The sequence below is a fragment of the Dendrobates tinctorius genome, unplaced genomic scaffold, assembly GCF_039654945.1.
Source record: "Dendrobates tinctorius isolate UK_male_01 unplaced genomic scaffold, ASM3965494v1 ptg000005l, whole genome shotgun sequence".
Taxonomy (NCBI): Eukaryota; Metazoa; Chordata; class Amphibia; order Anura; family Dendrobatidae; genus Dendrobates; species Dendrobates tinctorius.
Genome location: NW_027361673.1, coordinates 21,314,428 through 21,340,483, shown reverse-complemented (window position 1 = coordinate 21,340,483; position 26,056 = coordinate 21,314,428). Strand labels below are relative to the sequence as shown.

General features: G+C 45.9%; 1 protein-coding gene across 1 annotated transcript in view; it reads left to right on the top strand.

Annotated features, from left to right (window-relative positions):
- Window positions 1-26,056, top strand: part of GADL1 (glutamate decarboxylase like 1) — a 657,207-nt gene that overhangs the window by 261,492 nt on the left and 369,659 nt on the right. Inside the window, exon 6 of the mRNA XM_073568647.1 lies at window positions 2,518-2,633. Within this exon, the coding sequence (XP_073424748.1) occupies window positions 2,518-2,633 (116 nt within the window). The remainder of the gene's footprint in view (window positions 1-2,517; window positions 2,634-26,056) is intronic.

The following is a 26,056-nucleotide window of genomic DNA, read 5'->3' as shown; positions in this document are numbered from 1 at the left end:
TTACTTTTGACTCTGCAAAAACTCTTACTGTTTCTCTTATTCATTCTCGTCTCGACTATTGTAACTCTCTTCTAATCGGTCTCCCTCTTACAAAACTCTCCCCTCTCCAATCTGTCTTGAATGCTGCAGCCAGGATCATATTCCTCACCAATCGTTACACCGATGCCTCTACCTTGTGCCAGTCATTACACTGGCTACCCATCCACTCCAGAATTCAGTATAAACTTATTACCCTCACCCACAAAGCCCTCCATGGCTCAGCACCACCCTACATCTCCTCCCTTGTTTCAGTATACCACCCTACCCGCGCCCTCCGTTCTGCTGATGACCTGAGGTTAGTATCCTCAATAGTCAGAACCTCCCACTCCCGTCTCCAAGACTTTACACGTGCCGCGCCAATTCTTTGGAATGCACTTCCCAGGTCAATACGATTAGTCCCCAGTCCCCACAATTTTAAGCGTGTCCTGAAAACGCATTTATTCAGACTGGCCTATCGCCTCAACACATTAACCTAACCTATCCCTGTGTGGCAGAGCCAAAAATTTTACCATAACCAGGTTCCCAGCATCATGTTCCCACATGCTTTATGCATCCATTAGCCCTCTGTGTCTGTACTGTTACACACTTAACATTATGGCTGGTCCATACAATCAGGGCAACTGTTACCACCCACCTTTCGTGTCTACCTCTTTCCTCATAGACTGTAAGCTTGCGAGCAGGGCCCTCACTCCTCTTGGTATTTGTTATAATCTACTGTATGTGATTATTGTTATGCTGTAATGTCTATTGTCTGTACAAATCCCCTCTGAAATGTAAAGTGCTGCGGAATATGTCGGCGCTATAAAAATAAAATTTATTATTATTATTATTATCATAAATTACATCGTAGATGTTGTCCAATTTCTTATGCTTAATAATTATTTCTATTTTAATGGCAATTATTTTATTCAGAGTGCAGGAGTTTCAATGGGAGCAAAGTATTCACCCTCTGTAGCAAATTTGACCATGAGCTGGAGGGAGGGATTGTACATTTAATTATAATCCATTGAATCCCTTTTTGAAGGATGTAATTTGGTACGGCAGATTCATAGATGATATGCTAATCATATGGATGGGCTGTGAGACTGCCATACAGAATTTCATTTTTATTTCAATCTCGAATTTAAAGTCTGAGGTGCGGTGAGGTCAGACGTGGGTGAGCTGGACTTCTATACAAAAGTCAGAGCAGTATGTTCGGTGTATACTTCAAGAGATCATATTGTGGACAGAGCCTAAGACAACAGTGACAGAAGTAGGAATCTCTATTAAAGCATCAGCTATATTTGTCTTATTTAGTTTTATAATATAACTATATTTCTATAGATTTAGAGATATATGAAAAACATGGTAGTCATTAAATTAGTACTGCAAACTTTTTAAAGGGAATCTGTCACCAGGTTCTTGCTTCTTCATCTGAGTAAAGCATGATATATGGACTGAGACCCTTACTCCAGTGATATATCACTTATTGCACTTATTGTTGCAGTTTTGCTAAAGACTCTGCTGCAGATCTACCAGATATAGGGATGGTGCTCGCTGTCTAACCCCACCCTCACCACTGATTGGCAGCTTCCTGTGTACACTGTGCATTGACAGAAAGTCAGGGTGTTAGGACAGTGCCAGCATCCCTGCACAAGTCCTCTTCCTACTATAGGCAGGGCGCGCTCGCTATTATTTAAAGGGGCAGCATGTGTGCTTCTGAAAATGGCACCAGCCACTGGCTGGGAGACTTCAGATATTTAAGACACCCTCCTCTATAGGGTGGTGCCCTAGCTACACTAGTACATAAGTATTGTACACATCTGTCTAAGTAGTTAGGTCCTTGTACCCATGCTCCCTGATTCTGATCCTGTCCACCCTGTCTGTTTCTGATCCTGATCCAGTCCTGCCAATACCAACTTCTGATCCTGACCCACCTGGTCGGCACCAATTATTGCCTCCCTCATCCATATAGTCTGAACCAGGTCCTGTGTTCCTATAACATGTCCTGTCTGTTCCTGTGTTCCAGTTTCAGTTTGGTCTACCAAGCTGTCCAGTATCCATTATCCTGCTACGCTGTTCCTTGCCATCCTGACTCTAAAAGTCCATTCTGCCTCCCTACAGCCCATAGGGGGGTCAGCTGCTGTGGCTTTGTGGTCTGTCCTGCAGTGGTACCTGGCATCCACCTAGGTCCAAGTCTAACCACACCATCAGGGGCTCTAGTTAACAGCCAGGTGCTCAATTATTTATTACTTTCCAGGCTCTCGCCACACAGTGGCACAGTAATTTCACAACCACGTGCATAACACAGGGTCTTTGTCTCTACATCACGATGCTCTCAGATTAGATGTCAAATACCTGGTTCTATTTACCCTTTAATTGGCAAAAATTGTAAAAAATTTGCTGATTTGATAAGGTAGCAGCATTATGGTGAAAATGAAATTATACTGTGACCTCCATGCACGAACCCATGTAAAATGTTTTCTAATTAATCTCTAGGTGGCTCCGTATCCAATATGTATGCTGTAAATTTAGCGAGGTACAAGTTCTGTCCTGACATAAAAGAGAATGGGCTGTCAAGTGTTCCCCGACTTGTCATGTTTACGTCAGAAGAGGTATGATATGAATTTTAGACCAAGATAATTATATAATTACCAATCAAAATTCTTCCTCTGTGTTGTGTTTAGTAAGACAATTTTCTATTCTGTAAGACAAATATAAATAAAGTAAATAGAAGTGAAGCAGATCTCCATTGCTGTATGCAGAATCAATGATCTCAGTTCATAAAATGCAACAGGTTTTTTGTAATGCAAAAACTGAAAGTTGCCTCTCTTGCATTGGTGCAAAGATAGCTGCAGCTCAATCAAAACTACAGCAAGTAGACCAGTAAGGGACCCAACACTGGGATCAGGGTTTCTGTCCCTATTTTGTGCTGAACTTAGATGGGACTATATAAACCTGGAGAATTAGTCCTTATATTTATACGATGTCTAGTTTTGTAAGTAGAGTTGAGCGACTTTTGGTTTTTTAGGGTCGCGTTTCGTTTCGTGAAACCCGACTTTTCCAAAAGCCGGGTCGAGCAAGATCGTCCGATTATAGGGAAAAGTCGGGGTCGTCCCGAAACACGAAACCCAATGTAAGTCAATGGGGAATAAAAGTCGGCAGTGAGAGGAGGACAGGAAACACACCTACAGTGCCCATTTGAATGCCAAAAGCATCAATTCTTCTTTCTTAAGCTTGTCAACCTTAATTAACTTCATAATACAAGTTACGCACTGAAAAATGGGGGTTATTTGGCTACAAACTGTGGGGGGGGAGGGCTGGCTCCAGGTTTTCATGTGCCCTGGGCGAAAGAGCGCCCCTTTAACACATACCACAACTCATCATGCTCCGATACGGCAGAGAAATAGCGGTATAGTACAATGAAAAATACCTCACTTTTTACATCTCATGACGAGGCCCATCTATTTCTCCATACAGAATCAATGGTCCCATATAATGTTTGAAACAGTATATGATGAGCTCCACATAATGCTACAGTATATGTTGGTCCCCATGGATGAAGCTCTACGGTCTTATGGGCCCAAATAAAGCTCCAAACATAATGGGCCCCATTTCTAATGCTCTAGTGTATAATGGGCCCTGTAAATGCTGCTCCAGTGTCTGATGTCCACCTTTGGAATGTTCCAGTGTATGGTGGGCCCCATCTATCATTCTCCAGAGTATAGTGCTCCCCAAAAATTGCTGTCCCAACATTGAAAACAATCAAATAAGTCTCCCCGCTAGGGAATCCCTGTACTTGTCTGGACAGGTGCTGTAGCTTGCTTAACAGCTCGCCAGCCGTTCTCATGCCCAGTATGGATTACACGTGATTGCACAAAGGTGAGAAAGGGTACCGTATCCCTGGATAACATGTATGGATAGCGTACACATTCAAAATATATGTCTCAGGAGGCAGGCTCAGACGGTGTTAGGCCCAGTATGGATTGCACGTGATTGCACAAAGGTTAGAAAGGGTACCGTATCCCCGGATAACATGTATGGATAGCGTACACATTCAAAATATATGTCTATACAGCATGAGGCAGGCTCAGACGGTGTTAGGCCCAGTATGGATTGCACGTGATTGCACAAAGGTTAGAAAGGGTACCGTATCCCTGGATAACATGTATGGATAGCGTACACATTCAAAATATATGTCTATACAGCATAAGGCAGGCTCAGACGGTGTTAGGCCCAGTATGGATTGCACATGATTGCACAAAGGTTAGAAAGGGTACCGTATCCCTGGATAACATGTATGGATAGCGTACACATTCAAAATATATGTCTCAGGAGGCAGGCTCAGACGGTGTTAGGCCCTGTATGGATTGCACGTGATTGCACAAAGGTTAGAAAGGGTACCGTATCCCTGGATAACATGTATGGATAGCATACACATTCAAAATATATGTCTCAGGAGGCAGGCTCAGACGGTGTTAGGCCCAGTATGGATTGCACGTGATTGCACAAAGGTTAGAAAGGGTACCGTATCCCTGGATAACATGTATGGATAGCGTACACATTCAAAATATATGTCTATACAGCATGAGGCAGGCTCAGACGGTGTTAGGCCCAGTATGGATTGCACGTGATTGCACAAAGGTTAGAAAGGGTACCGTATCCCTGGATAACATGTATGGATAGCGTACACATTCAAAATATATGTCTATACAGCATGAGGCAGGCTCAGACGGTGTTAGGCCCAGTATGGATTGCACGTGATTGCACAAAGGTTAGAAAGGGTACCGTATCCCTGGATAACATGTATGGATAGCGTACACATTCAAAATATATGTCTATACAGCATGAGGCAGGCTCAGACGGTGTTAGGCCCAGTATGGATTGCACGTGATTGCACAAAGTTTAGAAAGGGTACCATATCCCTGGATAACATGTATGGATAGCGTACACATTCAAAATATATGTCTATACAGCATGAGGCAGGCTCAGACGGTGTTAGGCCCAGTATGGATTGCACGTGATTGCACAAAGGTTAGAAAGGTGTACCGTATCCCTGGATAACATGTATGGATAGCGTACACATTCAAAATATATGTCTCAGGAGGCAGGCTCAGACGGTGTCAGGCACAGTATGGATTTGACGGCCCAGATTACACAGCGGAGGAGCAGGGAGAGGTAAAGATTGCAAATGCTGGGGCCCTGCCCAAGCAAGGGGGGCCCACTCGTGGGCGTTGGTACTGGCACTGGGCCCCTCATAGTATAGCGGTGTGTCTGACAGCGGGTGTGCACCACCACCGTCAGAGACACTTGATTGCACTATGAGGGACCCTGTGCCAGTGCCCGCGCCCAAGAGTCGGCCTACCCACCTGTCCAGGGCAACTGCACTCGCACGGTGTCGTGCGGTAGGTGGTGACCCCGGCCATGTGGGGGGAGGCAGCACAGTTAGGGAGTTTTAGAAAGTGGCATATGTTGATGTTGAACATTCAGCTGATGCAAAAGGTGAAATAGGTGAAGTACCAGGAAGAGGTGGACCAAAGCAAGCGATTTTTCTGTCACCCTATGTGTCATCAGGGGAAGGTGGGACAAAATCCTTGGAAACCCATGCGTGGTTCATTTTAATGAAGGTTAGATCATCCACATTTTGGGTTGACAGACGGGTCCTTTTTTCTGTCAGGATTGATCCAGCTGCACTGAAGACTCTTTCCGATAGCACACTTGCAGCTGGGCAAGCGAGCTCCTGTAAGGCATATTGGGCCAATTCAGGCCAGGTGTCCAGTTTAGCGGCCCAATAGTCAAAGGGGAATGACCTGTGTGGGAGAACATCGATATGGGAGGAAAAGTAGTTTGTTACCATAATTGACAACTGCTGTCTCCTGTCACTTTCCATCGATGCAGTATTACCAGTTGTGTGAGCGGTATTTGAAAAATCAGTCCACAACATTGTCATGAAACCCCTGTCTCCAACGCCACTTCTGCTGTATGCACCACGAACACCTCTGCCAAGCTGCCCCCGGCCCGTACGGCTCGTGTGAGAACCATCACTGCTGCTGTGTGCTGGGAATGCCTCAAGCAACCGATTTACCAGAGTTGCTTGTTTATTAGCCAATATTAGGTCAAGGTTCTCCTGTGGCATGATGTTTTGTAATTTGCCTTTATAGCGTGAATCCAGGATGCTGGCCAACCAGTAGTCGTCATCGTTCATCATTTTGGCAATGCGGGGGTCCCTTTTTAGGATCCGCAAGGCATAATCTGACATGTGGGCCAATGTTCCCGGTGTCAATGATGCACTGCGAGTGCTGGGTGGAGGAGCACTTTCTGGCAAATCCACATCCCTCCAGTCACGCACAAACCCTGTACCAGACCTTGCCACGCCAACATTTTCACTTGCCCCACGAGATGCATCCTCCTCCCCTAAGTAATCATCCCCATCATCATCCTCCTCTTCTTCCTCCACCTCGTCCAGGAGAGGTCCCTGAGCAGACAATGGCTGAATGTCATCAAGGATTCCCTCCTCCTCTTCCTCCTCATCAACATTGGCTGCAGACGCCTGCTCCTTAAGGTGCGTCAAAGTTTGCATGAGCAGACACATAAGTGGGATGCTCATGCTTAGGATGGCGTCGTCTGCGCTTACCAGCCGTGTGCATTCCTCAAAACACTGAAGGACTTTACAAAGGTCTTTCAGCTTCGACCACTGCACACCTGTCAACTCCATATCTGCTCTCAAAGTGCCTGGCCGTGTATCCTCCCACAAATGCATTATGGCCTGCCTCTGCTCGCACAGCCGCTCCACCATGTGCAGGGTGGAGTTCCACCTTGTTGCAATGTCGATAATGAGGCGGTGGTTGGGAAGGTGGAGCAATCGCTGCAGCTTCTGCATACGAACGGAGTGTACAGGCGACCGGCGGATGTGCGCGCACAGTCTTCGCACCTTCTGGAGCAGGGCTGTTAACTCCGGATAATTTTTGAGGAAGCACTGCACCACCAGGTTCAAGGTGTGAGCCAAGCAAAGTATGTGGCTGAGTTTTGACAGGGCTATGGCTGCCACAAAATTACGGCCGTTATCACTAACTACCTTGCCTGCCTCAAGATGTACACTGCCCAGCCATGACTCAGTTTGTCGCTTCAAGTACTCAGCCAGCACCTCGGCGGTGTGTCTGTCGCCCAAACACATCATCTGCAAAACAGCCTGCTGACGCTTTCCACTAGCTGCTCGATAGGGGGACACATCGTGTGCAACAGTGGCAGCTGCAGATGGAGTGCTCGTACGACTGCGCTCTGTGGACGAGCTTTCGCTTCTGGAGGAGGTGGAGGAGAAGGATGGTCGAACGCCTACAGCCAACTGTTTCCTATACCGTGGCCTAGGCAGCACTGTCCCACCACCGCTGTCCCCTGTGGACCCTGCATCCACCACATTAACCCAGTGTGCAGTGATGGACACGTAACGGCCCTGGCCATGCCGACTGGACCATGCATCAGTTGTGAGGTGCACCTTTCCGCTCACTGACTGCTTGAGTGCATGGACAATGCGGTCTTTCACATGATGGTGGAGAGCTGGGATGGCTTTGCGAGAGAAGAAGTGGCGACTGGGTAGGTCATAGCGTGGTACTGCATAGGCCATGAGTTTGCGGAAAGCTGTGCTTTCCACCAACCGAAAGGGCATCATCTCAAACGAGATTAGTTTGGCAATGTGGGCGTTCAAACCCAGTGTACGCGGATGAGAGACTGAGTACTTTCTTGACCTACTCATAGTGTCTGGGAGGGTGAGCTGGACTTGAGAGCTGCATATGGTGGAAGTAGCGGTGGACAGGGCGGACTGAGAGAGGGTTGATGATGGTGATGGAGTTGGTGTTCTTTCTGATGGCCTAGAATCAGTATTTCGTTGATATAACAGTGGGATTCCCTGACTGCTGTGGTCTTGCAACGACACCTCAACATTTGCTGCTGTGCTAACCGGTGGGCTTACAGTGGGGGAAACAATGTAGCGTTGCTGACTACCTTCGTTGTGATCAGTTGCACATGTGGCACTTGAGGTTTGGTGTTGTGTCCACGCTTGCAAGTGCATGCTGGTTAAATGTCTAAGCATGCAACAGGTATTCAAATTTTTCAGATTTTTCCCTCGGCTAAAGGTCTTTGCGCACTTCTTACAGATAACCTTGGCCTGATCATGAGGATTTTGTTCAAAAAAGTGCCACACTGCACTCTTCCTACTTTGGCAGACATTTTGCGGCCTAGCACGCTGTGATCTTTTGACCCTCTGGACAAGCTGTCCAGCAACTCTTTTGATGTTTGGAACCTGTCTTTGGAGTGCTCCGGGCCTGCCAGATAACAGCTGTTGCGATGTCGATGTCTGCTGTGGATGCTCCTCATCTGAGCTATTGGAAGCAGCACCCTCTTCCCCCAATGGATGCCAATCTGGGTCAACAACTGGGTCATCCATCACCTCCTCTTCTATGTCATGTGCACCTTCCTCTGTGTCACCGTGTATGGTGGTATAGTGTGCGGGAAGGGGCACCTGAGTCTCATCAGGGTCAGAATCTGGCTCTGTACACTGCGAGGACAATGTAGTGCTCTGAGTGAATGTACCAGCAGAATCATCCATCAGCGGCTGTGCATCAGTGCACTCCATGTCAGATTCATCTTGGCCTGGGTAATTCACCATTTGACTTGATAATCCAGGCATGGTATGTGAAAACAGCTCCATGGAGTAATCAGTAGTATGGCCTGAGTCATCCTTCAATCTTGGTTGGGGTGAAGGACACAAGGAAAGGTGTGGTTCATGAACATGAGCCTCCAATGACGACTCAGTGCTTTTACTTTTTACAACTGAAGAAGAGGAGGCGAAAGAGCTGGAGGCTGAGTCAGCAATGTAAGACAAAACTTTTTCCTGATGCTCTGGCTTTAAAAGCGGTTTGCCAACTCCTAGAAAACTAAGCGTTCGAGGCCTTATGTAGCCAGACGATGACGCAGGGTCAGCACCTCCTCCATTCGGTCCTATTTTGCTCTTGCCACTAACATCAGATCCACCACCAACACCATCATTACCAGCTGCCAACCCCCGCCCAATTCCAAGGCCTCTTCCACCAGCCTTCCTCATTTTTGGTAGAAATGTAGACAAAATCCAACAAACTATATAGTAATGTAAAACAAGGTACAAGGTGTCTATAGGACAGGGGAGATTTTGAATTTCTGCACACACTTGTGGACAGTGGACACTTTTGGATTGTGTGAGGCCCACTGATATCTGAGCGCTATGTGACAGGCTCGATGGCACTGCTGTGACAAAAGTGACTAGAGGATAAGGGAGATTTTGAATATCTGCACACACTTTTGGACACTGGACACTTTTGGATTGTGTGAGGCCCACTGATATCTGAGCGCTATGTGACAGGCTCGATGGCACAGCTGTGACAAAAGTGACTAGAGGATAAGGGAGATTTTGAATTTCTGCACACACTTGTGGACAGTGGACACTTTTGGATTGTGTGAGGCCCACTGATATCTGAGCGCTATGTGATAGGCTCGATGGCACTGCTGTGACAAAAGTGACTAGAGGATAAGGGAGATTTTGAATATCTGCACACACTTTTGGACACTGGACACTTTTGGATTGTGTGAGGCCCACTGATATCTGAGCGCTATGTGACAGGCTCGATGGCACTGCTGTGACAAAAGTGACTAGAGGATAAGGAAGATTTTGAATATCTGCACACACTTTTGGACACTGGACACTTTTGGATTGTGTGAGGCCCACTGATATCTGAGCGCTATGTGACAGGCTCGATGGCACTGCTGTGACAAAAGTGACTAGAGGATAAGGGAGATTTTGAATATCTGCACACACTTTTGGACAGTGGACACTTTTGGATTGTGTGAGGCCCACTGATATCTGAGCGCTATGTGACAGGCTCGATGGCACTGCTGTGACAAAAGTGACTAGAGGATAAGGGAGATTTTGAATATCTGCACACACTTTTGGACACTGGACACTTTTGGATTGTGTGAAGCCCACTGATATCTGAGCGCTATGTGATAGGCTCGATGGCACAGCTGTGACAAAAGTGACTAGAGGATAAGGGAGATTTTGAATTTCTGCACACACTTGTGGACAGTGGACACTTTTGGATTGTGTGAGGCCCACTGATATCTGAGCGCTATGTGATAGGCTCGATGGCACTGCTGTGACAAAAGTGACTAGAGGATAAGGGAGATTTTGAATATCTGCACACACTTTTGGACACTGGACACTTTTGGATTGTGTGAGGCCCACTGATATCTGAGCGCTATGTGACAGGTTCGATGGCACTGCTGTGACAAAAGTGACTAGAGGATAAGGGAGATTTTGAATATCTGCACACACTTTTGGACACTGGACACTTTTGGATTGTGTGAGGCCCACTGATATCTGAGCGCTATGTGACAGGCTCGATGGCACAGCTGTGACAAAAGTGACTAGAGGATAAGGGAGATTTTGAATTTCTGCACACACTTGTGGACAGTGGACACTTTTGGATTGTGTGAGGCCCACTGATATCTGAGCGCTATGTGACAGGCTCGATGGCACTGCTGTGACAAAAGTGACTAGAGGATAAGGGAGATTTTGAATATCTGCACACACTTTTGGACACTGGACACTTTTGGATTGTGTGAGGCCCACTGATATCTGAGCGCTATGTGACAGGCTCGATGGCACAGCTGTGACAAAAGTGACTAGAGGATAAGGGAGATTTTGAATTTCTGCACACACTTGTGGACAGTGGACACTTTTGGATTGTGTGAGGCCCACTGATATCTGAGCGCTATGTGATAGGCTCGATGGCACTGCTGTGACAAAAGTGACTAGAGGATAAGGGAGATTTTGAATATCTGCACACACTTTTGGACACTGGACACTTTTGGATTGTGTGAGGCCCACTGATATCTGAGCGCTATGTGACAGGCTCGATGGCACTGCTGTGACAAAAGTGACTAGAGGATAAGGAAGATTTTGAATATCTGCACACACTTTTGGACACTGGACACTTTTGGATTGTGTGAGGCCCACTGATATCTGAGCGCTATGTGACAGGCTCGATGGCACTGCTGTGACAAAAGTGACTAGAGGATAAGGGAGATTTTGAATATCTGCACACACTTTTGGACAGTGGACACTTTTGGATTGTGTGAGGCCCACTGATATCTGAGCGCTATGTGACAGGCTCGATGGCACTGCTGTGACAAAAGTGACTAGAGGATAAGGGAGATTTTGAATATCTGCACACACTTTTGGACACTGGACACTTTTGGATTGTGTGAAGCCCACTGATATCTGAGCGCTATGTGATAGGCTCGATGGCACAGCTGTGACAAAAGTGACTAGAGGATAAGGGAGATTTTGAATTTCTGCACACACTTGTGGACAGTGGACACTTTTGGATTGTGTGAGGCCCACTGATATCTGAGCGCTATGTGATAGGCTCGATGGCACTGCTGTGACAAAAGTGACTAGAGGATAAGGGAGATTTTGAATATCTGCACACACTTTTGGACACTGGACACTTTTGGATTGTGTGAGGCCCACTGATATCTGAGCGCTATGTGACAGGTTCGATGGCACTGCTGTGACAAAAGTGACTAGAGGATAAGGGAGATTTTGAATATCTGCACACACTTTTGGACACTGGACACTTTTGGATTGTGTGAGGCCCACTGATATCTGAGCGCTATGTGACAGGCTCGATGGCACAGCTGTGACAAAAGTGACTAGAGGATAAGGGAGATTTTGAATTTCTGCACACACTTGTGGACAGTGGACACTTTTGGATTGTGTGAGGCCCACTGATATCTGAGCGCTATGTGACAGGCTCGATGGCACTGCTGTGACAAAAGTGACTAGAGGATAAGGGAGATTTTGAATTTCTGCACACACTTGTGGACAGTGGACACTTTTGGATTGTGTGAGGCCCACTGATATCTGAGCGCTATGTGACAGGCTCGATGGCACAGCTGTGACAAAAGTGACTAGAGGATAAGGGAGATTTTGAATTTCTGCACACACTTGTGGACAGTGGACACATTTGGATTGTGTGAGGCCCACTGATATCTGAGCGCTATGTGACAGGCTCGATGGCACAGCTGTGACAAAAGTGACTAGAGGATAAGGGAGATTTTGAATTTCTGCACACACTTGTGGACAGTGGACACTTTTGGATTGTGTGAGGCCCACTGATATCTGAGCGCTATGTGACAGGCTCGATGGCACAGCTGTGACAAAAGTGACTAGAGGATAAGGGAGATTTTGAATTTCTGCACACACTTGTGGACAGTGGACACTTTTGGATTGTGTGAGGCCCACTGATATCTGAGCGCTATGTGACAGGCTCGATGGCACAGCTGTGACCAAAGTGACTAGAGGATAAGGGAGATTTTGAATCTCTGCACACACTTTTGGACACTGGACACTTTTGGATTGTGTGAGGCCCAATGAATATCTGAGCGCTATGTGACAGGCTCGATGGCACAGCTGTGACAAAAGTGACTAGAGGATAAGGGAGATTGGATTGCTTTTAAAAAAGCAGTTTGCGGAGCAGTGGGTAAACAGCAATGCCAGCCTGTCAGGAAGCCTTAGAAGGCAGCCCAACAACCAACACCACTGATACACCACTATATAGCCTCCCCTTGCACTGCACACACAGTGACTGGTTTGTTGTGCAGGCCAAATTGCTAGCAGTAGAAGCAGTTTTTTTTTCTTCTCAGCAGGACAAAAAAAAAAATTGGGATTGTTTTTAAAAAAGCAGTTTGCGGAGCAGTGGGTAAACAGCAATGCCAGCCTGTCAGGAAGCCTTAAAAGACAGCCCAACAACCAACACCACTGATACACCACTATATAGCCTCCCCTTGCACTGCACACACAGTGACTGGTGTGTTGTGCAGGCCAAATCGCTAGCAGCAGAAGCAGTTTTTTTGTCTTCTTCCCTGCCTAACGCTCTCCCTACAGAATCAGCAGCAACCTCTCCCTATACTAAGATCGGCAGAAGTAAGATGGCGGTCGGCGTGCACGCCCTTTTATACCCCCTGTGATGCCCACCAAAGCAAGCCAATCACTTGCATGCCCTTCTGAAAGATGGTGGTGACCCGTGCCTATGTCATCACGTTGCCCACAGTGTTCGTGGATCCTGATTGGCTGAAAAAGAGCGCAAAACAAACTTTTGAAACGCGACTTTGGCGCGTAAGTCGCCGACCTCGTGGCCGACCTCATCCTAGGGTCGGGTTTCGTTTCATGAAACCCGACTTTGCCAAAAGTCGGCGACTTTTGAATTTTTTCGACCCGTTTCGCTCAACTCTATTTGTAAGCATAGAAGAAGTATGTTAACTTTTTAATTTATATGATTTTTTGGTATAGGGTAATGCATAAAGCACATCTGCTATTTATACAGTGGTCTTCATTAGAATTTATAGAGGATAGAGGGTATAACTTAATTAGATAAATAAAGATGAGTGCCCATATTTATGTAAGGTAAATCTTTTATTTGACTATCAAAACATTAATATACCACATTCTAAGTATGTAGAGTTGGCACATAACTAGTGATAAGCGAGCATACTCGGTAATGCTCGGTACGCGCCCGAGCATCTGTTATGGTTCTAGGGGGATTGCCCAGAATTGGACCCTCTGGGTCATGGCTCCAGAGCCCCCAAGGGCGAGCAGACCAGGTGATGACCACCCCCCCAAACCAAAGGGGCGGCTTAGGGTGTATACCGGAGGGGTCTGAAGAAGGACGGGGTGAAGATGGAGAGAAGGTAGTGGAACAGAGGACTATGGAGGCCGGGATGGACTGGAAAGACCTGGATGGACCGGGGCCAGATGCTGGAAGGAAGAGGGACACATATGAGGATGGGAGACACAGGGCAGGTAGATAAAGCAGAGACACAGAACAGGCGGAGCGGATGGATGGACAGGGAGCTGGCAAGGATGGGATAGCAGAGGGACTGAAGGAGGATGGTAGGCAGGGACAGGCAGACGGAACATGAGGAAGAAGCAGGCAGACAGCAGATGGTGGTGGCGGGCGGCAAACAGGACAGAGACACAGAGCACACTGGAGACAGGATTCAGGGACCTGAGAGGCGAGGGTGATGCTCCGCAAAGAATACAGGTGCCACAGAGAGCGACAAACAGGCGTCTTACCTGCAGAGCCGCCGAGCAGTAATACCCGTGGGTGCCGCCATATTGGGGCGGAGCCACCGGGTCACGAACTCCCAAGATGCCCTGCAGCAGAGGAAGGGCAAGCGCGCATGCGCGGACCAGTGACGCGCCGCGTCCCCGAAAAGGCAGACGGGAAGCGGCGTGGAAGCTGAATGGGGAAGCGCCGGGAGGCAGAGACCCCCAGGTAAGGGGCCAGATCCGGGGGTGTGACAGCATCTCTATACTCGCGGTGCTCGGCGAGCGCTGAGCATTTCCGGGATTGTTGGGTGGGAGTTCGGGTCCACGCCCTGCATGTTTGTCGCTCTTTAGAGCACCAATCAACATGCAGGGATTGTCTGCCACACACTGTAATGCCGTAGCCATGTAGATTGTGGCATTACAGTGATTGCACAGCATCATCAGGTGTATAAGAGACCTTGCCCCGCTCTGCTCGTCACATTCAGCTATGGAATCAGCTAGTTTAGGGAGATTTGCTGCTGAGATAGGGGGTGAGATTTGGGAGTTTCAAAGAGAGTGTGGATATGCCATAATTGAATACACAAATCCAGCTAAATCAAAAGTCCTTCTAAGGAGTAATTGCGGGGTACATAGATTGCAGTGCTAGGTAGGCAGGGAGTGTATGTGGGTATATAGATATCAGTAGCAGGCAGGCATTTTATATGGCATACTTCATTGCATACACCAAGAGGGTCCATTCCTTACTGTCTGCTGCTGCCTATTACATTTATTGACCGTATATTATAGCCCTAGGTATCAGTGGCCAGGAATAATTTTTTTTGCATCTTAATCCTGATTATTTTATTCAAAGCAATGTTTTTTTTCTCCATTTGCTTGTTGACACTGCAGAATACAGCCAGATCCTTTTCATAGTACAGCGTGAAAATCCAGCTATTTTAAACAGGTTTGCCCATCCCAGCGATCACATCTGAGTGCGCATAAAATTAATTCACTTTTGTGGTACTATAAAAAATTTTTGCAGTGTTTTATACAATTTCTTGACACCATTTTGCTGCCCAAAAAATATTTAGCTACAGATCAGATATTTTCCACTGGGTTTTTATCCGCTACACGGGTCGCATATCATTGCGATCAAACTTTTGCCCTTTCAGGCCTCCATAGAATTATTTTTGCTGTGTCAAAGCCTACTTATTGACACAATTTTACAGGCCAAAAAAAAAAAAAACAGGCCAAATATTTGAAAGTGTGGTGTCTCAGTCTCATGCCTCATCTATCAGTGGGCTAAAAATTGTGGCATTTCAGGCCTCCATTCAACTGTTTTTGCTGTGTGTTACCTTAGTCCTTGACACTATTTTCCTGTAAAAAAATTAAAAATACAGGCCACATATTTTATAGTCTGGTATCTCCGTCACACGCCTCATCTATCTGTGGGCTACAAATTGTGGCATTTGAGACCTCCATTCAACTGGTTTTTTTGTGTGTTACCCTAGTTCTTGACGCTGTTTTCCAGTAAAAAAAATGAAAACACAGGCCACATATTTTACAGTGTAGTATCTTTGTCACACACCTCATCCATCTGTGAGATGCAATTTGTGGCATATGAGGCTTCTATTCAACTGTTTTTGCTGTGTGTTACTCTAATTATTAACACTATTTTGCTGTAAAAAAAAAATACAGGCCACATATTTTACAGTGTAGTATCTCTGTCACATGACTCATCTATCTGTGAGCTACGAATTGTGGCATTTGAGGTCTCCATTCAACTGTTTTTCCTGTGTCTTAGCCTAGTTATTGACACCAGTTTGCTGAAAAAAAAATTTGTTAGCTACAGGCCAGATATTTTAAACTGTGGCTTTCCCGCACACAGATCACATATAAGTTTGCTCCAAATTCTGCCATATGTAGTGAACATGGAAAATATTGTAGTTAATTTAAAATGGGCAATGCAAATGGCAAGGGACAGGGAAGTGGACAAGATGGTGATGGTGCATGCTGAGGCTGTGGGCTAGCTGAAATTGGGCCACAACAAACGCCCACATCTTCTCGCTCGACCTTCCTCTCCCGATTACTAGGGGACTGCAGCAGCACACCACTATTGAACGCAGAGCAGTGTCAAAAGGTTGTTGGTTGGATAGGGGATAATGCTTCCAGTCACCTTGTCACCACCACCACCACCCTGTCTTCCACACAGTCAAGTCTGAGTAACTGTGAGTCTGGACCACATATTTCTCACCCTGATCCTCCTTCCTTCCACCATGCTGAGTGCCCGGAGACAACTGATCCTACACTTGGACACTCCAAAGAGCTGTTCACTTTTCCACTTATAGATTCAGACCTCTCACACAGTCCACTTGAAGCGAGGCAAGATGAGATCGCATGTAGCGATGCCCAAATATTTGAGCAGCCACGGTCACATGAAGGTGACGTGGGAATGTGTCACAAGAGGTGGACGATGATGAGACACAATTTCCAGAAAATCAGGAGGTGGACCAGGCTGTGGAAGTGGAAGATGAGGTGGTGGATGATATAGTAACTGACCCAACCTGGCAGGAAGACATGCATAGCGATGACAGCAGCACACAGTGGGAAGCAGGCGTAGCACCCCAACAAGCAGGAAGAAGTGGTGTGGTGGCCACAGACAGAAGGTGGAAACCATTCCTCGTAACACCAACTTGACGGAAGTTGGCAGTACAACTGTTAGGTCTTCCCTAGTCTGGTTGTTTTTTAAAGATTCTGCCGATTACCCCAAACAGGCCATTTGCACCACCTGCCATGCCTGCATCAGCAAGGGTAGCAAAACTACCAGCCTGACCACCACCAGCATGATCAGGCACATGGCAGCTGAGCACCTGACTCTGTGGGCCAAACCACAGGCTCCAGGAACAGTGTCTGAGGGTGACACCACTGTTTCTTCCACTGTTGTGCATGCTATCCAATCCCCTGTCCACTGTGCATGCGAAGATGCCTCCTGCCCTGCACCTGTCATTGCCCACACTCAACTAGCACCATCATCAAGTATGTCCACGTCCTTGTCCCAGCGCAGCCCTCAGTTGTCCATACCGCAGTCATTGGAACGTAAGCGGAAATACTCAGCCAAGGCCCCACAGGCCACAGTACTAAATTCACACATTTCTTATCTGCTTGCGCTTGAAATGTTGCCTTTTAAGCTCGTGGAGACGCAACCTGATGGCGGCGACCGTCCCAAGGTACTCGGTCCCCAGCAACCACTATTTCTACTGGTGCGCCATCCCGGAATTACACAAACATGTGTCCCACAACATTACCCATGCCCTCAACAATGCTGTTACTGGGAGAGTTCACCTAACCACAGACATGTGGAAAAGTGCTTGTGGGCGGCGACGGTACATCTCACTGATGGCACACGGGGCTAACATAGTGGAATCCAGGACATAGTCGGACATTGGGATGGAACATGTCCTCCTGATGCTGAGGATTACAGGGTCTACGTCAATCAGAGTTGCTCCCACAGTCTACAGCTCCTGCACCTCTTCTTCCTCTTGAGCCTCTATCTCCCAAATGACCACATCAGTCACAAGCTGGAAGCACTGCAGCACTGCCTCAGCCAAGCGGCAACACACTGTGCTGAAGCTAATATGCCTAGTTGACAAAACGCACAATGCTGAAGAATTGTGGGCAGCTCTGAAAGAGCAGGCAGATCTGTGGCTGACACCACTGAACCTGCAGCCAGGCATGGTCATGTGTGACAATGGCCGGAACCTGGTGCCGGCTCTCAGGCGAGACAAGCTCACACACGTACCATGCCTGGCCCATGTGCTTAACCTCGTTGTTCAATGGTTTCTCAAATGCTAACCGGAGCTGCCAGATCTGCATGTCAATGTACGCCACCTGTGTACCCATTTTAGCAAGTCAGCTGCCGTGCTTCAGCAGCATTTGCAACTTTCGGCTCACTGACTGGAGTGTGATGTCCCCACGCTTTGGAACTCTACACTGCATATGTTGGAAAGGATTTGTGCGCAGAAGAGGGCAGTTGTTGACTACCAGCATCAACAAGGCCATCGGTATTAAGTTCAATGAGGAAGAGGAGGAAGAACAGGAGCTAGGTTCATGCGCTATAGACGGTATTACAAGCACAACTGTCATACCATCTGTTCAGCTTGGATGACCTGAGGACATGGAGGAGGAGTAGGAGGACAGCATGGTCAGTCATCCTTTTGGTGAGGACACGGAAGTCTTGCCTGTTAGTAGTCTGGCATGTGTGGCTGATTTTATATTACGCTGCTCTTCCCATGCCCCTTGCATTCTCAAAATTTTTGGTGACACTCATTACTGGTTGGTGAAACTTCTACACCCATGCTACAAGGATAACTTTCAGTCTCTTATTCCAGAGGCAGACAGGTCTACTAAAATGGGGCAGTACTAGAGGGCCCTTGTTGAGGAATTATTAAAAAAATTCCCATCTGTAAACACTAGCGGCAGAGGTCACAGTTCGTTGGACAACCAAGGAGTACAGGCGAGAGAGACACAATCCAGCAGAGGCAGGGGAACACTGGCAAAGTTCTAGGAGAGTTTCCTCAGACCCTCCCATCGCACTGGCCCTGACGCGTGGGGTACTCGCACAAGGAGTGCAATGTTTTGGAAGATGCTGAGCGAGTACCTTGCTGACTGTACTAACGTCCTCCGTTATTCCTCTGTTCCTTTTAATAATTGGGTATCCAAGCTGGATACGTGGCATGAACTAGCTCTCTACGCCTTGGAGGTCCTAGCCTGCCTTGCCACTTGCGTTTTGTCAGAGCGGGTTTTTAGTGCCTCTGGTAGAATTATAACTGATAAGCACATCCGCCTGTCAGCTGAAAATGCTGACAGGCTGACGCTTATAAAAATGAACAAGGGCTGGATTAGGCCAGACTTCTCTACACAACCACTGAATGATAACAGCGAAATATAACCTCAAATACAGTGTCATTTTTGGGAGGTATATTCCCATGTGCCTCTTCACACCCACACATGGGTATATGCTTCCTGATTTTGGCTATTTGCTGTTATCCTCCTCCTTCTCCTCATCAGTCATCACCACTAGATCACCATGGTGACCGTGGTCTGTGATGTAATAGCCATGTTATTGTGTTAAAGGGTGTTTTTGATGCCCGTAAAAAAAAAAATTCACACAGTATGTTGATATGTACCCCCCTGCGGGAAATATTTGTCAGCACATACACTTAGTGTACGTGCATTACAACCATAGGAGACCCACTCCTTTAAATTGGAAAAAGGTTTTAAGTAGACTAACCTCCACATCTCTTCCGACACCACCACAAGGTCACCAGTGTGAACGTATACCATGATGCAACAGCCAGGTTTTATTTTTTTCAAGGGTGTTTATGATGCCCGTAAAAAAATTTTTACACAGTATGTTGATGTGTACCCCTCAGCGGAAAAAAATTGTCAGCACTTATACTTATTGTATGCGCATTAAAACCATAGGAGACCCGCTCCTTTTAATTTGGGAAAAGATTTTAAGTAGGACATCCTCCATGTCTCTTCCAAGGGGTATTGGGGTGCATCCAATTTGGAGCAGGCCTTGCATTCATTTTATGGGCAAATATTATGGGAGTAGCAAATTAAGAAAAATGAGAACTTTGGTTTCATGTGGCCATCCAGTAAGTTTGTTCAAAGGGTTATTGGGGTGCGTGTAACTTTGGAGCAGGGCAGGCCTTGCATTCAATGCATAGGTTAACATTATGGTAGCAGCAAATTAATAAAAATGCTAACTTTGGAATCATGTGACCATCCAGTAAGTTGGTTCAAAGGGTTATTGGGTTGTGTGTAACTTTGAGGCAGAGTAGGCCTTGCATTCAATGCATAGGCTAACATTATGGGAGTAGCAAATTAATAAAAATGGGAACTTTGGTTTCTTGTGGCCATCCAGTATTTTGGTTCAAAGGGTTATTGGGGTGCGTGTAACTTTGGGGCAGGGCAGGCCTTGCATTCAATGCATAGGCAAATACTATGGGAGACCCACTTTCACCTAATTGGAACATTTTTTCATGAGACCCTCCTGTACATCTCTTCAAAGGGGTATTGGGGTGTGTCTAAATTTGGTGCAGGGCAGGCCTTGCATTCAATGCATAGGTCAACAGTATGGCAGTACCAATTGAAAAAAATGGGAGCTTTGGTTTCATGTGGCCATCCAAGATGTCTGTTCCAAGTGGTATTGGGGTGCATGTAAGTATGTGGCAGGGCATGCTTTGCATTCACTTCATGGGCAAACTATAAGGGTGTAAGGGGATGTAGAGTCTGCCCCTTTAAGTTCCCATACTGTTATTGAACATGTATGTATTAAGTTGCTGTTTAACCTATGTATAATATGCTGTTTGCTGTTGCACCATGTACAAACGAGGACATGGTAATTAGTGCTATGGCCACTAGATGGGGGCATAGAGTTTGTTACATTTTAGATGGAGATATAGGGGTTAACAATAGGAGGGGTTAGCTGTATAGGAATACAGGGGAACTTTCTAGTTATAGTTAGATAGGTAGGAGTGTTTGAACCCTGTGGATGGGCTTAATTGCCCAGGGTTGTAAAACTCTCTTTCTGACTTGAGCATTAGTGTTCAAGACTTAGGACTCGACACAAACTGTCAGCAACGTTAAAGCATAGTGTCCAGCTATCCAGAAAAGAATAACAAGTATAGCAGCAAAGTAAGGGGGATAGAGTTCCCCAGTGAAGAATTGAAAGAAGCAAAAGGCAGCCAGACAGGCGAGTGTTCATCATGTGGCGACTCGCAGCCTGGGTGCATTCTCTAGGAGCTGAGGCGAAACAGCAAAGGGAAGTACCAGTGACAGTAACTACAGACAGGAGGGATACCGGTAATTCGTACAACTGGTATGACTAGAATTCGAGCTGCATAGGGAAGAGAGTAAAGAAGGGAAAGCTGTTATGGAATGTAACAAAGATTTGAATGTCCATCACATTTGTAATCTGGATGAGATGCGAAGAAACGTCGGTAAAGTTCTGCATTGTGAGTTAAACTTGGACTCTGTCTTTATTTGTATACCTTACATTGGAGTAAAAAAATAAGCAAAATGGGAACTTTGGTTTCATGTGGCAATCCAATAACTCGGTTCAAAGGGTTATTGGGGTACGAGTAACTTTGTGTCAAGGCAGGCCTTGCATTCAATGCAGAGGCAAACAGTGTGGCAGTACGAAATAAATAATAATAGGATCTTTGGCTTCATGTGGTCATCCAGTATGTCGATTCAAAGGGTTATTGGGGTGCGTGTAATTTTGGGGCAAGGCAGGCCTTGCATTCCATGCATAGGCAAACACTATGGGAGACCCACTTACCTATAATGGGAACACTTTTTCATGAGGCCCTCCTGTACATCTTGTCAAAGGGGTATTGGGGTGCATCCTAATTTTTGGCAGCACAGCCACTCACTGCATACGCAATAACAGTATAGGAGACCCACTGTTTAATAATGGGAACAACAAAGCATAGCCGGCTGTTGGCTCTTTAAGAATATTAATGCCACCTGATGCCTCTATAAAAATAGAATTTTCGACTTTCTGTGTCCCTCCTTCATAAATTAAACAGGATGTGTCAGATGATGTGTCACACACCACATGGCTAATAGTTAAATGTTAAAATTACATTTCCCTGTGAATGCATTTGTATTGGTTGAAAGCAACGCTAATGTTGAAAATTGCATCAAAAACGCTATGTGCAAACATAGCCCAAGTGGTGGAGGCACATTTTTTGGGGGGTTATTTATTTTGTCTTACATGCAAATCATTACCTTGGAAAGGATGTCCCTTTACTGTACATATTTTCCAGAAAAAAAGGTGTATGTTTTAGTTTGCACCTGAAAAAATGGCATAACACTCTGACAACATTGTTCACAGCAGTGATCTAGGAGTCAGAAATGCTTCCAGGGGTGTTCTCCATGATGTTCCCATGTCATTTCAGCACTGTTATCATTTCATGACATTCCATGTCATTTCAGAAACTGCTCGCGTTTCCCATAGACTTACATTGGGCTCATTGCTCGGGTCGAGCACCCAAGCATTCCAATTTGCTCGACCCGAGCAATGAGCATTTTAGTGCTCGCCCTCACTACACATAACTAATTTGACACAAAGATATCCAGGCTCATTTTATATACCATGTAGCAGTGAGAAGTCACCTAATAAATACCTCCATAGTCCATTACAGCATAAATCAGAGAAACATAGGAGTTTATAGAAAAAATGTACAAAATGTTATTAACACCATACAATAAGTACAAAGACAAGTTAATAGTTAAAAGATGTGTTACAACAAAGACACCAGAAATTGAGGCAACCAACAGCATAAGTCGATAATTCCTATAAACCAACACAATTCCCAACAAGGCTATGGGTGTAACACTTAATTATATTAATAAAATCCAAGTGAAAAAATCTACAATATTACCCCATAAAATTATTTAAAACTCAAGCTATATACTCCAAATAGCAAAGCAATAAAAAGAAAAAATGGAGTTCCCTACAAAAAATTTATATTAACCCCTTCCTGACATCCGACGTACTATCCCGTCCACGGTACCCGGGCCCGTATGACCGTGGACGGGATAGTACGTCTACCGCGATCAGCGGCGCCCACGTGGTGAGCGCCGCTGATCGTGGCCGGGTGTCAGCTGATTATCACAGCTGACACCCGGCACTATGTGTCAGGGGCGGTCACGGACCGCCCCCGACACGTTAACCCCTTGCACACCACGATCAAACATGATCGCGGTGTACCAGGAGTTAAAGGGAAGCATCGGGAGGGAGGGGGCTCCCTCCGTGCTTCCCTGAGCCCCCCACGGCAGCGCAAAGTGCAGCGCTGCTGCGGGGGGCTCCTATCCTCCAGGCCCCCGAATCCAAGATGGCGACGGGGGCCTTCGGGGACCTGAGGAAGCTGGCTTCCTCAGTGCCTGCAAAGCGCAGGCAAGAGGAAGTCTGCTTCAATGCCTGTGACAGATTGCTGATCTGTCACAGTGATCTGTGATGTGACAGATCAGCGATCTGTCACAGTACAGTGATGTCCCACCTGGGACTATGTAATAAAGTTAAAAAAAAATTAAAAAAAAATGTAAAAATAAATTTAAAAAAATCGCCAAATAAATTAGAAAAAAAAAAAAAAATATTCCCCCAATAAATCCATTTTTTGGAAATAATAATAATAAAAAACAATAAAAGTACACATATTAGGTATCGCCGCGTCCGTAATGACCAGCCCTATAAAACTGTCCCATTAGTTAACCCTTTAAGCGAACCCCTTAAAAAATAAAAATAAAAAACGAAGCAAAAAATAATGATTTATTATCATACCGCCAAACAAAAAGTGTAATAACGCGCGATCAAAAAGACGCATATAAATATCCATGGTACCGCTGAAAACGTCATCTTGTCCCACAAAAAACGAGCCACAATACAGCATCATCAGCAAAAAAATAAAAAAGTTATAGCTCACAGAATAAAGCGATGCAAAAATAATTATTTTTTATATAAAATAGTTTTCATAGCATAAAACCGACAAAAACATAAAAAACGACCTAAATGAGGTATCACTGTAACCGTACTGACCCGAAGAATAAAACCGCTTTATCAATTTTACCGCACGCGGAACGGTGTAAACGCACCCCCCCAAAAGAAATTCATGAAACGCTGGTTTTTGTTCATTCTGCGTCCCAAAAATAGGAATAAAAAGCGATCAAAAAATGTCACGTGCCCGAAAATGGTACCAATAAAAACGTCAACTCGTCCCGCAAAAAATAAGACCTCACATGACTCAGTGGGTCAAAATACGGAAAAATTATAGCTCTCAATATGTGGTGATGCAAAAACTATTTTACAATAAAAAGCGTCTTTTAGCGTCTGACAGCCGCCAAACATAAAAACCGCCATAAATAGTAAGTCAAACCCCCCGTTATCACCCCCTTAGTTAGGGAAAAATAATAAAACTAAAAAAAAAGTATTTATCTCCATTTTCCCGTTAGGGTAAGGCTGTGTGCACACGCTGCGGATTAGGTGCGGATTCACCCGCGCAGATTTTGTAAAATCCGCAGGTGAAACCGCAGGTCAAAAGACCTGCGGTTTTACCTGCGGATTGCTCTGCAGTTTTGTCCTGCGGTTTTTCATCTCCTCAATAGAGGAGATGGCAAACCGCAGGAGAATCCGCAGAAAGAATTGACATGTCAATTCTTTCTGCGGATTGAAAACCGCAGATAATCCGCGCGGAAAATTCTGCACCGTCTGCCCTGCGGTTTTTGATTCCCATAGGGAATCATGGTACTGTACACCGCAGCAAAAACTGCTGCTGGTCCGCAGCGGCCAAAACTGCTGCGGAACCGCAGCAAAATCCGCAGCGTGTGCACACAGCCTTAGGGTTAGGGTTAGGGTTAGGGCTAGGGTTAGGGCTAGGGCTAGGGTTAAGGCTAGGGTTAGGGCTAGGGTTAGGGCTAGGGTTAGGGCTCAGATTAGAGTTAGGGGTGTGTTGGGGTTAGGGTTGGAGTTATAATTGGGAGTTTCCACTGTTTGGGCACATCAGGGGCTCTCCAAATGCAACATGGCGTCTGATCTCAATTCCAGCCAATTCTGAGTTGAAAAAGTCAAATGGTGCTCCTTCCCTTCCAAGCTCTGCCATGCGCCCAAACAGTGTTTTACCCCCACATGTAGGGTATCAGCCTACTCAGGACAAATTGCAAAACAATTTTTGGGGTCCAATTTCTCCTGTTACCCTTAGGAAAATAAAAAATTGGGGGCAAAAATATCATTTTTGTGGAAAAAAATGATTTTTTTATTTTCACGTCCGAGTGTTATAAACTTCTGTGAAACACTTGGGGGTTCAAAGTGCTCACCACACATCTAGATAAGTTCCGTGGGGGGTCTAGTGTCCAAAATGGGGTAACATGTGGGGAGTTTCAATAGTTTAGGTACATCAGGGGCTCTCCAAACGCACATGACACCCGCAGACCATTCCATCAAAGTCTGCATTCCAAAACGTCACTGCTTCCCTTCCGAGCCCAGACGTGTGTCCATACAGTAGTTTTCTCCCACATATGGGGTGTCAGCGTACTCAGGCCAAATTGGAAAACAACTTTTGGGGTCCAATTTCTCCTGTTACCCTTGGGAAAATGAAAAAATTGGGGACTAATTGATCATGTTTCTGGAAAAAATACGATTTTTTTATTTTCATGCCCTGGCATTATAAACTTCAGTGAAGCCCTTGGGGGTTCAAAGTGCTCACCTCGCATCTAGATAAGTTCCTTAGTGGGTCTAGTTTTCAAAATGGGGTCATTTGTGGGGGGTTTCCACTGTTTAGGTACATTAGGGGCTCTCCAAAGGCAACATGACACCCGCAGACCATTCCATCAAAGTCTGCATTCCAAAACGTCACTACTTCCCTTCCGAGCCCCGACGTGTGCCCATACAGTAGTTTTCTCCCACATATGGGGTATCAGCATACTCAGGACAAATTGGACAACAACTTTTGGGGTCCAATTTCTCCTGGTACCCTTGGGAAAATAAAAAAATGGTGACTAAAAGATCATGTTTGTGGAAAAAATACGAATTTTTTATTTTCACGCCCGGGCATTATAAACTTCTGTGAAGCACTGGGGGGTTCAAAGTGCTCACCATACATCTAGATAAGTTCCTTGGGGGGTCTAGTTTACAAAATGGTGTCATTTGTGGGGAGTTTCCACTGTTTAGGTACATTAGGGGCTCTCCAAAGGCAACATGACACCCGCAGACCATTCCATCAAAGCCTGCATTCCAAAACGTCACTACTTCCCTTCCGAGCCCCGACGTGTGCCAATACAGTAGTTTTCTCCCACATATGGGGTATCAGCATACTCAGGACAAATTGGACAACAACTTTTAAGGTCCAATTT